The 13,162-nt window shown below is 40.0% G+C and overlaps 1 protein-coding gene across 12 annotated transcripts in view; it reads right to left on the reverse strand.

Moving 5' to 3' along the window:
- Nucleotides 1-13,162, reverse strand: part of SYTL2 (synaptotagmin like 2) — a 103,221-nt gene that overhangs the window by 25,105 nt on the left and 64,954 nt on the right. For 6 of the 12 annotated variants that reach the window (XM_053670777.1, XM_053670778.1, XM_053670775.1 and 3 more), the window contains exons 5-8: nt 12,999-13,080; nt 11,140-11,254; nt 9,080-9,883; nt 5,758-5,826 (exon numbers count right to left, since the gene is read on the reverse strand). In XM_053670777.1, coding sequence (XP_053526752.1) covers nt 5,758-5,826; nt 9,080-9,883; nt 11,140-11,254; nt 12,999-13,080 — 1,070 coding nt within the window. Of the gene's footprint in view, nt 1-1,995; nt 5,827-9,079; nt 9,884-11,139; nt 11,255-12,998; nt 13,081-13,162 lie in introns of all 12 variants that reach the window. The other 6 variants (XM_053670771.1, XM_053670769.1, XM_053670768.1 and 3 more) reach the window with 1 other exon arrangement.

Here is a 13,162-nt window from a genome sequence, read left to right on the forward strand (position 1 = left end):
ACTCCATCGTGGGTGACCTTCGGCCTGAGTGCCGCCATCAATCACTGTTACATTCTCGGGGCCTAGGACAGCAGTTGGCTGACGGCGCTTCAAAAATGTTTGTGAAGCCAATGAGTGTTTCCATTAATGAATCAATAACTTCGAGAACTACTTCTCCAGACAATACTTTACAGAAACGCATCCAGGTTCTGCCCAATGCTAATGGGTGTTCTACAGCAAATGGTTCCAAGATGAATTAGACAGGAGATTCGCTGTGTTCAAAGTTACAAGGTTTCTTACTATAGAGCTTCTTGGAAATTTTAATGCTAATAATGTACATAATCTCCCAGCATTTCCAAAGTATCTGACAATGGAACCTTTAAAGGGATTTGTTTTTATTTTTTTAGGAGCATGCAGAAAGGTATTGGTCAGTTAAGAGCCCAGCCACAGGTCAGATGTGTTAGGCTGCTCATCGAAGTTTTGGTGCCTTTGCAGTCGGGTCCCCTCTACTCTCACCACGGCACCCATTTGTTTTAAAATAATTTAGGTTAGAGGATGTACAACTGTGACTGTACCATTTTATACCTCTTACAAGGCTTATAATTTTAATATATCTTCCCTGGGCCCTGTCTGGGCCTTCATTTAATGTTGATTATTTCATTTTTAGATAGGCTTTTTGCTGTTCAACCAGTTAGGCTGCTACACTAAAAACACAGCACACACAGTAGGCAACGGTATCCACGGGAAGGGCAGACACGCAAGCCCTCCTCCTTCCGCGGGCCAGTTTACTCCAGTGACTCGTTGGGGCAGTTTGGTAAACGTCTACTTCACCAAGTTCAGTGTGCTGACTTATATTCTTGCATATATCTAGTTTCAGAGACAGGTGTTTCACTTTCCTTTTCTTACCAGAAACATTTGTTATGGGGTCTTCAACTTGATGATTAGGACTAAAATCCCATTCTTTGGTCAATTTTTAGGAGGCTCCACAGCTACTTGCCAAGGAACCTAAACCTCGCGAGGCAGCCACTCAGCAAAGCTTATTTGTTCTCATGAGATTGAAGGGAGCTGGAAAGTGAGAAATCCTATTCAACTCCTAGGAAGGCGATGAACACTAGAGGTGTGGCTTTGGTTACAATGTCCTGCCAGGGAGCATCCTTTACAATTTCATTACTCTCATCAGGTAGCATATTCCTATTTGCTCCTGGGTTTCTCTGCCCAACTGCCTGTGTTGATTGGAAGACCAAACTGAGACAAACCCTATGTTTTACAGCCTAGCTCAAACCAGTACCCGTGATCCCACTTAGGTGAATATGATAATCGCTAAGATCTTTATGCACTTGGCCAAGGCTGGAGACACAGAAATTCAGCAGGCCAGGCAATTCCCTTGTGTGAGATCAGGTGAGGTCATCTGACCAAAGTCCTACGCTAGAAGAGGAAGATTCTGAAGGTAACTGAAAATGATCGGGAGAGTGTGGCAACAAAACATCACAGCACAGGGGATCTGAGGAACGCAAAGTTCCAGCCTGGCACTCTGTCCCTGGTGTTTAGCCACGGCTGTGGTTCACTAGTGCCCCTAAAAGGGAAATCTGTACTCATTTGTGGCAATTTCTTGCCACAGATATAACTAGAGAGTTCTGTTTGGATTGCCAGTTATGAAAGAAATTCTAATTATTTCCAGAAGGAAAAGTTTCTAAACACAAAAAGTTCTTTTTAACTTTTCTTAAAACTATTTTTAAAAATAGTTTTGAAAACTTCTAGTGGTGATTAATGAGAAAAAAGTAAAACTCTAAAACCTTGCCCTCTGGATAAAACCGTCTTATGTAACTTATTTAAAGACTACAAAAGGAAATGTAGTTTTTATCAAGAAAGGCTTGGGAGAACTGAAGTCATAAGAATAATTTAGCATTATTTGTGAGTGTAAAATTAATTCTAATTTTAAAAACTCCTTCATCCTTTACATCATCATTCCATTAATTAACTCATTAACCAATGGGTGAAAAACTTCAAAATGCTCACTGGATGTATTTCTCCAGCTTTCCGCATCAGAACCAATGTTTCTGTCTGAAAAATCACAGTCAGAGACAGCTTCTCTTTCTTCCTCTTCTTCTTGCCTTTCATAGGGTGATGCCGGAATCTTGACTTCAACTTGACTTGGTTTTGTAGAGTTTTCCTTGTTGGTCAGGAGAGGAATAGGTTGCCTCTTTCCAGACACACTAATTGTTTCAGGACCCTCTTCAACGCCAGGCTCCTGGAAAGCCACTTCTCCAACTCCTGCAACCTCATTTTCACTATCTTTGGGTTCTGGGGGCTTTATGGTTTCAACGATCCCTATTTCATGGTCCACACAATGGGTCCCAGGGATGATCTCAACTCTACTTTCAGAACCATGGAGATGTCCTGATAAATCAGTCACAGCTTCTCCTATCAACATGTCATCACACTGGCTGACTTGAGATCTGAAAACACTACCCTTACGCTTCATTTGGGGGGCCTCTTGGGTTCCGCCCCAGAACCTGGGCCACTCTGACTCTGAAGTCTCCTTCTCAGGAGTGTCTTCCCTCACTGACACCTGGAGCTCATCAGAGGGACATTCTGATGCTTCTTTAAGGAGTTTCTGAAAACCAATATCAAAAGCACTCTCAGTTATTGGTAGAGCCTCAGACTTTTTCACTATTTCTTTTCTTTCCTCAGGATGGAATTCAGAAGCAGCTGGCCTGGGCACCTCAGTATTATCCGTCTCTCTTTCATATTTTGAGGACAGAGTTTCATTTGTTTCCTTCAGTAATTTCTCTAAGCCAGCGCTGAATTCAAGGAACACTGATTTAGGTTGAATAATTGTTTCCCTCACAATTTCTGCCACTTCCCGAGGTAGCTCTTTGCTATACCGATCAGCAGTAGAACCATATGAGCTGAGGGTTTCTTCTGTTGGAGTCACTGGGGCGGCTAAAAAAGATGCAACTTCATGAGTTTTATCAGGAACTACACTGAAGGAATAAAAATCCTTTCTGTCTGGAACTGTAATGTCCATTGTAGCTGATGGTGGAGAATTTTGGAGGCTACCTGCTGCTTGTACTCCTTCAGGAAATCCTTTTACTTCTCCAGGGACTACTTCCCTCCCAACTGGGTAACTCAACCAAGCCTCTCCAAGTAGCTTTTGTAACACAACATTTACATCTCTCAGTGCAGGTTTGGGTGGAAGGATGACTTTCTCCACAGTCTCTGAAATCTCCCTTTGAGGAGGTAGTGCCTTATCCTGAGGAGCAAGACAAGCATCTCTGGAAGAAGGCACATGTTGGGGAGAGTTGGCCACAATCCCAAAAGAACCCTTTCTGTGAAGATGGGAAGGTTGATCCAAGGGGTAAGAGCCTTCTGCAGCCTCCTGAAACAAGTTTCCCATGTCTAGCGGGCACTCACCACTTTCAGTTTGCTGGGGGAGAGCTGTTTTTCCCAAAGCTTGTTCCCCTTCTGGAAAAGGAGCTATCATCTCTCTCTGATATGCTGATGAGTCGTCACTCTGTTCCATGCCTTTTTCAAAAACTCTACTCTCTTCAAGCTCAGAGTTGATCCTACAGGTAATGGGTCCCAACTTGCTTTGCAAGGGAGAGGGTAAAGTTCCAGTTCCTTCCTTCAGGAGTTTTTCTAGACTAGCAGCCAAAGTGTTTGGCTTGACCTTTGGAGGAGCTACTGTTTTATCTACATGCTCATTAATGATGTCCTTAGGTCCTCTGGATGCTTCCTCAGTATCAGCAAAATCTGCCTTTTGAGGACATGTCCTATTTTCAGCACCATCTGGTGCAAGCACTTGTTTTCCATGAACTTTTTCATCGGAAGGTTGGATTGCTGGTGATGAAGTTTCTGAAAGTAGCTTCTGTAAGCTGACATTAAAAGTGTCTTTGTAGTCTTTAGAGAAAACATTTGTTTTCACCATGGATTCTTGAACCTCTTGGTCTGAGTGATCCTTTTCTTCCTTGAACACTGGAGTAACAAACCATTCCATATTCTTTTGCACATTTTCCTTTGATGACTCATTTCCTGGAAGCTGATGAGTGGAGTCTGTGGGTGGTTTCAATGGAAATGTGGTTTCATAGGGTAACACCTGGAGTGTGCACTTGGAATTTAATTCCTGTATTTCCTCTGTTGCCGGAACTCGTGAGGGGCTTAGAAGCGTCTCTATCTCATGGGTATTTTCTCCTGACGATTTGATGTCATGGACTTCTTTGTGTTTCTGGCTATTAAAAGGCACAGATTTTCTTTGGCTTGTTTTGGTGGTATTCTTTTCAACATCATCCTGACGGTTTGGGTTGGTTCCTAAGTCCCAAAACTTTCTCAAACTCTCAAATTGAGAGGGATTATAAACCTGTTCTGTATTGGGTTCATCTGTTCTTTCTTTTAGAGACATAACTTTAAAGTTGGGATTTGATCTATCAGTTAAAGATCTGTCTTCCTCCAAAGAAGTATGTATTTCACTCCCAGCATTTGAAGGGCACTGCGGTGCTGGCAAAGTGATATCTCTTCTGGAATGTAAACTGTCTGACCCCAGCAACCTTTTCATAGGCTCGTTTATCTTATTCTGAAACAGAGACACTTGACCTGATTGGTCAGTTGAAGGATAACTTTTGGATGGGCTTGATATTTGGGCCCTCGTCTCTTGAGGTTTCTTCGAGGAATAAAAACCAGACAGATGAGCTGGTTGGCCATCCTCATCTAGGACCACTTGTTTGGCAGTCACTTGATTGTATTCATTCTGGCCTGTAGCTAACCTGTCCATGGACTTTACAGGCTGACAGGCTTTAGCAAAAGGTCGTCTCTGATTGTGTGAAGATGTGGGTTCCTTCTGAGTTAACTTAGGTGCAGCTTTCTCACCCTCCCAAAAGGATATTCTGTCACTGACTCTTTTGTATGTCTCTCTTAGCACTTGGTTCTTGGGAACCTCACCAGCTTCTTGTTGTAGTCGGACCTCAGGCCCCTTCCAAGGAGGTGTGTTTTTGGCAGCCCCAGGGAGCAACTCAGTGCCCTCTGGCTCTATGGGAGCTTTCAGAACATAAGTATCTTCTCCTTTGCTCACGCTCTCTGCCTTCATGTTGTGTTTCAAACCTGGTTCTTTGATAATGTTTGAAGTGTCAAAATTGACCTCTGTATTTCCTCTGTCTTTTTCATAAACATGAAACTTGGGCTCTTCTTCACATAAGCTGCCAACACCCTTAATGTTGCATGGAACTTGGTGTGCTGCATCAGATCCCTTGAGAGCACTGGTTGGGTGGAGTATCCCATTTCCCACTCTCGTGGTTTTTGAAGCTTGGCTATAGTCCATAGTTTTACTCCTTTGATTTGGACTGTAGATTTCAAATGGCTGAAATAGGCCTGGACCTTCCTTGCCTTGATGAGACAAATTAATAGATTTGGGTTTGAGATTCGCATTACTGTCTTGGCACTTTCCAGAAAGCAGCATATTTCCCTCTACCTGGGACATTGCATCAGATTCCATAGGCATCAATTTAACTTTGGTGGGTAATAGAGCCTTTGAGCCATTTCCTTTTAGAATGGTACCATCTGTCACCAAGGTGGTACTATTGAGTGATTTTGAGTCTGCCTTTTCTTTGGGCTCTGTTCCATGGAGATGTTGGAGAGATGACTTACTGTCATCTAAATGAGAACTTCGGTTAAACCAGTCTAGGACTTTAGATATGGAATCATCCGTTGTCTTCCTTATCTCAGTGGCATGTGGACCAGAGTGTGAGAATGTTTCATCTTTTAAGGTCTTGAGAGGAGGAGGCTTACCTTGCTGATGGTCTCTGGAACTGTGATCTGGCACCTGAGAAGGCTCAGGCTCAACACGAGGCAGTGCATCTGTAATACAGAAATGCTTTTCTAAATAAGAAAAGAGAATGCTTAAAGAATTATTATTCAACCACTCACATTATCTTTTAAAAAGGCACTTTACATTTACATGTTCCACACTATTATCTGTTTATATCAGCATTTCTCAGGGGTTATAAGGTAAACCATCCTAATTAAGATATTCTGCCAAAGATGCCCTATGCCAGTAAAGGAAGGTAAATGGAGATGCCTAGAAGTATGGGGTGTACACCAAATTGGTCTTTGGTCATTGGTCAGGTCTTTGGTTTATTTTAAAAATTCGTGTAAATTTTGTATTCTGCTCCATGTTACATTTATATATAATTTTTTCTCACTCTCAAACCATCTTTGCATAAAATTGACCTTCCAGGAAGATATGCCATGTTGATTTTATGACTCCACCTACCCACTAGCACACTCATAAACACTTGGGGTTTCTACCCAAGTTTGAGGAACACAGACTTAGAAGATTTCAGGAGTTGAAAAAACATCTTTCAAGGAAGATTAAACAAGGAGTTTCCTATAGAATATCAGAATGAAACAGTGAGGATGTTTGTATTCTTGGGCCAGACTCCCAATCTAGTAAACCAGAATCTCTGAAGACGGGGCCCAGGAGTCTTTACCAACAGCTATCCCAGCGACTGTCTTGCATACTGGAGTTTTAGTACCATGATCTCAAGAAGCTCCTTCATTACCCCCAATTTCCCTCCTATAATTTGTGACTTAGAAGTAGTTTCGATGAGCCAAATAAACTGAGGACTGATGGAAAATTTGATCTCTATCTGACATTGGCTAGCCAGTGACTAGGAGGCTAGAGAAGAATATTTAAGTTCTTTCTAAGCCATCAAGAAAGAAGAGAGAATCCTTTCTGAGCCTTAATCACAGGGCACAGGGTACATTGAGATGAGGGAACTCAGACATTCTTCCCCTCTCGTTAAGATTCAGGTGTTTGAGCATGTCTCCCTCTTCCTTATGAATGCTAAGCTATGCGATACATGTTTCTGAAAATTACATGAGCTAAATTTTTACGAAGTCAGCTACATTTCAAATGCACTAGAGGGCATATTAGTTAGTAAAATTCAATCTTTAATTTTATTCCTCAACTCTGGTTAAATATGAAAACAACAAACTTTTATATAATAATTGATGATTACGAGTTATAGTAAATACTGGTTTCCTTCCTTACCTATACTTTGTACTATTAAATACATGTAATAATTGCAAAATTTCTTTGAGAAATTTTTAAGAATTCTCTTAGACTGTTTAACAGAAAACTACTCAACGAAAAAGGGTTCATAATACACTGTTATTGGAAAAAAAAGTCTAGGCAGTACAGACATAATTTAAATTATATTCATGTCTAAAAATTGTTGAAAGGCTCTACAATGAAAGGTAGCCATAGTCACTGCTGGGAAAGGACATCACAGATACTTGTTTTCTTCTGTGTGCATTTCTTCCCTTTTACTTCTGTCCCTTCACCTCTAGGTCCCACATATTGTAGCTACTGAGCTATAGCAACATTTATTAGCTGTTGGCTCGATGCATCTGAGAGTATTTCTTCCTTTCAAATGTTTAATAATGAAAGTTTATTACTTTTAAAATAAGAACAGTTATTTTAAAACTTGGGTGCCAGGTAATGTTCTGTTTCCTTTAAGGAATTCTTTCATTTTGTGTTTTGTCCAGGATGAGCCAGGATGTTGACTATTCTGAAGTTCAGAGCTAAAGTCAAACCTTAATAGTTTGAAGAGATTTTACCTTTTACTTGGTCCTAATTTTCTTTTTGTGCTCCATATTTTTTCACTGTATATTTTTGCGGTAAGCAGGAAGAAAGCAGGGTGCTAATAAGTAAGCAGAACTTTGTTTACAAGCTCTGGGGTCAAACGGCCTGCCTGTCAATCAAAATGGGCCCAGCTGATGACTGATGTCCTCCTCCCAGTGTTCATGGTCAGTTGTGATTTAAAAATCAGAAAGCACAAGTAAGTAGTTATTACAAAATTTCAAAGATATTCTTTAAAAGCAGTTGCAGTTTGAAAAACCGTAAAGATCTGCCAATCTTTTCCTATGGAAAAATATTACCAAAGAAATATCCTTCATCTTTTGAATAAACATTTAAGTAAGCATCATCCAATTATTTGCTAATATTTACTCAAACTTTAATAATTTCCTTTAATATGAGTTCCTTGATTTCTTAAAGAAGTACCTGCTGGTTTTTAATTTTTTTAAAATATTCTGTTCTCTTCAAATGATTTTAAGTGTCCAGTGCTCTGTCTTTTAAAAAGTAGGTTCACTCCCTCTCTCCTTCCCTTCCCCTCTAAAGATAAATAAATAAAATCTTTTAAAAAAAGTAGGTTCATCTGAACAAGCGTGGAACTGCAGAGCTGAGGGAGGTTACTCTGGGTTAACTCACTATTGACAAATAGGGGAAGGAGAGCCAATGGGTTAGAAACTTGCCTGTTGCTACCATTAATATTCTTGATAATAATAATCATAGGGTTGGATGAAGACTTACTGAAGATGGGAGAGTACAAGCAATGATTTTCGTCATTGTTTCTGTTTTTTAAAACATAAGAATTATGAAGTAATCATGTAAATATGGGAAGGCAGTTTGAGGCATCCTCTGAGAGTTGCAGAATCTTCAAGAGAGAGCTAGTTAGCTGTCTGGCAGGAAGAAAACAGCATCCTTGTTACCTCTCAAATCACACCAGCTGGAAGAGAAAGTTCCTGCAGAGCTTTTAAAGGCTAAGAACAAAGGCCAGAGGCCCTGTGTAGGCCAAAATAAGTACTCAAAGTCTAGTTTCCCTTCCTTTGAGGATAAGAAAGTAAAGGCTCTTTTGAGATTAAAAGAGAAACCAAAGTTTGGTTAAATGGTAATTGACAGATTTGAATTAGATAAGTAATAATATATTTATTCCATAGAAATGTATTAGCATATCTTTAATTCTTGCTCTGTATAAAGACCTTGATATAACTCAAAACATGGCAATTTTCGTAAATAATTGATATGATTACATTTTTAGGTTAAAGCATAACGGGCCAGAAACTGTGCTATCCTGATTTCTTTAATTTTGGAGGTTGAGGAAAACCTGCAAACCCACTGAGAGGTATAAGCGTTCCCCAGTGGCATCTGCCTGAATTCCAGCAGGAATGGCTAAGGAGGCAAAGGGCAGCTTCCACGGATGCCTGGCCTAGCCGTTCCGAGCCCACTGGGTCAATGCTTATCGCCTGATAGTGACAACTCTCTTACCAGCAGGGCTTTTGGACAATTCCCATTCAAGCCTTGATAATTCTGATGATTTAGCTTTGTGTTCATTGATGGTGGGTGAGTTCTCACTGCACTGTGGTCTTGCCATTAAAACCTCCAAGGGAGAAGGGTGCCCATGAAGTGACAAAGAAGCAGAAGTGTTTGGCTGATGTGTTTCATTTTTTAATGCACTTGGGCTTGAGTCTGACTGATGTGAAAGCAAAGGCTTTCTGTATTGGGAAGACTTCAGGTCCTTCCAAAACTCATCCATGTCCCTGACATCCTCTGTTCCATTCTTCCACCCGTCGGATTCTAAAACACTGAATTCCCCCACCTCCCGGCCGTGGATTAGCCCAGCACTCCGTGGGAGTTCGTCCTTCACTGCAGAGAATCTCACGTGCTTTGATGGCTCCAGTGAGTTGGAGGAGGAGTCATCTTCTAAAGAGCGCTCCTTCTCAGAGATTCTCTCATGGATGGTAAGGCCAGATGACACAATTTTGCTTTTGGGTTCAAAGTTCTGATGAAAACGAACAGTTTCTGAGTCTGTGCTGCTAGAACTGGAGTTGCGCTTCAGGATCCCTCTCGGAGCTCCTCTTGCATTTAAGGAGTCTGTTCTCTGTCTAGGAAAATACTGCTTATCATCCTGCTTTAAATCATGTGATTTGTAGATCATTTTCCTGGCTTTGGGGATTGGAGCTTTGATCTGGGATCCACTCTCAGGGCCTGGGAAATCCTGCTTTGGTTTCTCTAACTTTTGGTTTGAAGCAGCCAGGACAGACGACTTTTCTTTTGTCCCTGATAATTCACCTGAAATTAATGACATATTAGATGATATAGCAAGTGGAGAGTAATGTATAATTTAACATCCTTAAGAAAAACTTAATCTAGATATAGCATAAGTATTAAAATGTTAAAGACACATATGTATGTAGTATAAATGCCGAACTAATTAAAAAGCCTTTTAAAATGCATGCACACACTTCACTGAACTATACATTTGAGATTAATGCCCTTTACATATATAGTTTGTGGTATTTTATACTCAATAAAAACAGTTTTTAAGAAAACAATTTGAAAAAATGCCTCAGGGAGGGGAAGGAAAACACAGAAATCACTTTTAAAAAATGTATATATGGAAACCAGAAAAAGAAACTCAATTCAACAAAACAGAACTCAATACCTAAAACAAAAATTAACTTTGTCGAATGTTTTAAAAAGTAATATATTCCAGTGACTTCTTTCTGTATAATGTTTATGCTGTGTAAAGTATTCCCAATGGAGACAAATATTAATATTAAAACAGGCTAATTGAAAGTCCTAACTTCATTTTCAATTGGTGATTTTCTACTCCTTACCCAATCTTTAATGTTTGTGAAATTTTCTTAGTTACTATTTTTTATTTTTTGATTTGAAAGAGAGAGAGAGAGATCGATTTGTTTTTCACTTATTTATGTATTCATTGGTCGATTCTTGTATGTGCCCTCATTGGGATCGAACCTGTAATGTTGGCATATCAGGACAATGCCCTAACCAACTCAGCTACCCGGCCAGGGTGTTCTTACAGTTACTTTTGAAGAGATTAAATTGTCTAGTATTTCCTTGAAAGGTATGGAAGAATGGTGAAATTTCATAAGAGGCGGACTTAAATTACTAGTCACAAACCTGACCTAATGCCCCTGAGGGACTGGGCTGACAATTACAGATTAGAGGATCATCACGTTATCAAGTAGCCCTTTTCTTTTGAGGCAAACTTTTAATTTTCAGCAGAGCTGGGTCTGCATATGGTAGACGTCCAATAAAAGCTGTTAGATGAGTGACTGAATGCCTCTGGTCAAAAAATTTCCCAGTTCAGCTCCAAGGCTGGAATGCACGATCCTCTGGCTTCCAAAACATGTGCTTCCTTCCTTCCTTCTTGGGAAACCAATGGGCAGAGCAGGACAACAAAACCACCAGGACCTTTCACTTTCTCTTAAAAGTTATTTTAGTCAAAGGAACTCTGAGAATTTCCCTTTGTCTACAGATAGCAGAGATAAAAATATCTAGTCTACAAAAATAATATTTACCCTCTTTTGAAGTCTGAAAGAAACCAGTCCTTCCATTTTCTGACTGCTCTTTCTTGGTTTGTTGAGATAAGTGATCTGCTGGCAACTTGGAGCTATTAAACAGATTCTTCCTTTGCTGGGGGAAAAACACTGTTTATTAAACCCATTTGAAATGTCATAACAACAACTCAGTGTTAGCAAATGCTTATTATCTCCAATATTTGATAGTCTTACCCAGTAAATTCTATCTGGCATGTCTGAAAAATGTCTGTGCTGGTTAATCAGTTTAGCATCGAATTACTAAATGAAGTCTGTCCAGAAAGTATCCAGTCATGTAATATGAAAAATAGAGACATTCATCGAAGAAGATATAAGATACAAGAAACACAGGACAATGACGTCTCTGCCACCTTCAAAGTAGGCACCTTGGGACCTCACACAGTTCTCCCAGTGTCTCTTCCACTGCTCAAAACACTCTGTAAAATCCTTTGTTGGAATCACCATCAGCTGCCCTGTCATGTTTTCCTGAATCTCATCAAAGGTCTGAAATCTCTTTCCTTTCAAATGTGATTTTAGTTTTAGGAAAAGCCAATAGTTCTTGGAATACCCAGATCAGCTTCTAGTTCTCCCACTGTCAGTCGCCAATCTTTGTTGATTGCAGCCCATACATGTTCAACATTTTCAGGTGTTCTGCTTGCTGCAGAGCCTTCCAGAATGTGGGTCACTTTCAACAGATTCTCGACCATCTTAGAAGCATTTGTGCCACACTTTTATTTGTGTTGCCCTCACTGCACCGTCCCTGAAAGCCATCTGAATCATCTGAATCATTCTGCAGAGGAATGTCCAAGCTTAACACAAAAGTTGATGCAGGTCTATTGCTCTACTTGCTCAGTCGTTTTGAATGGGACAGGCACACAGTGCACATGCTCACTCAATGTGGCCTACTGCCCCCAATGACTAGCACAGCGAAGTCATCATTGTTCACACATGCGCATTCCAGTCCACTCTCCTTGGCTGCCAGGTTACATCGATGTTGTGCAAGATATTCTCATTGTATTAACAATGGCTGGAGTTTTTCTGGACAGACCTCATATATGTCACACAAAAAGGTAAAGCTGTTATATAAATATACTCAATTCCAGAGTTCTACAATGTTAGACTAGAACCAGGGATTCAAATTTATATTTCATATTTTATAGAGGTGAGAAACTTAGACCTGGATATATCAAAGAGATGGTTAAGGTCAAGGTATACCTGACACTCTAATAAGGACAGATTCCCTACCAGTGCTCCTTCTACCAATGAGACTCTCATTGTGCTGGATTAAACCTGTACTAAATATAACTGCAATCGACCTTTTCTATAGAGATTTAAAGGACACTTATCAACATATCTTGAATTATTTATAGTCATTATTATGATTACCAATTCTAATGAAGAAAGGGTATCAGTAAACAGAACTTTTAAAATTAATATAAGACTAAGTATCAATGCTTACTATCTATAATTTCACAAATTGGCAATCCCCTTCCCCCAGCAGATCTCTAACAGAGGGTCAGGAAGCAGTGAATAGGAAAAAAAAACTGACATGGCATAAATAAGCCACACTCCGTAAGCTTAAAAGAAGCAGCTCCAAATAGCTTCAGACTTTTTATTCTCTAGGGCAAAAAATATGTGTCTTCAGCATGATATACCAATAACATGGTACTCATCAACTTTCCCACTACACAAGTGACTTCTTATATTAAATAGTAAATATTATCTATACTTGGTACCAAAAAGCACCGTAAAATCCTCTTTATTCCATGGTGCTTTGATAAAATGAGAAAAATGGAATTCCCACCCAAAATGCAATTTTTCAAAGCCCAAGTCCCGGCTACCTTAGCTGGAGACACGGCTGAACTCCTGGAGTTTTCCAGAGACATGGCAATCATGGTGGAGGCTGGATTGACCACGCTGGAACTGCAGAAGAAACAATAATTCAGAGGAGAAAACCTCACCCTTTGGGGAAGTACAAATCATGTCTCTGAAGCCAAACATTATT

The sequence above is a fragment of the Artibeus jamaicensis genome, unplaced genomic scaffold, assembly GCF_021234435.1.
Source record: "Artibeus jamaicensis isolate MK-2021 breed Jamaican fruit bat unplaced genomic scaffold, CSHL_Jam_final contig_64, whole genome shotgun sequence".
NCBI classification, from domain to species: Eukaryota; Metazoa; Chordata; class Mammalia; order Chiroptera; family Phyllostomidae; genus Artibeus; species Artibeus jamaicensis.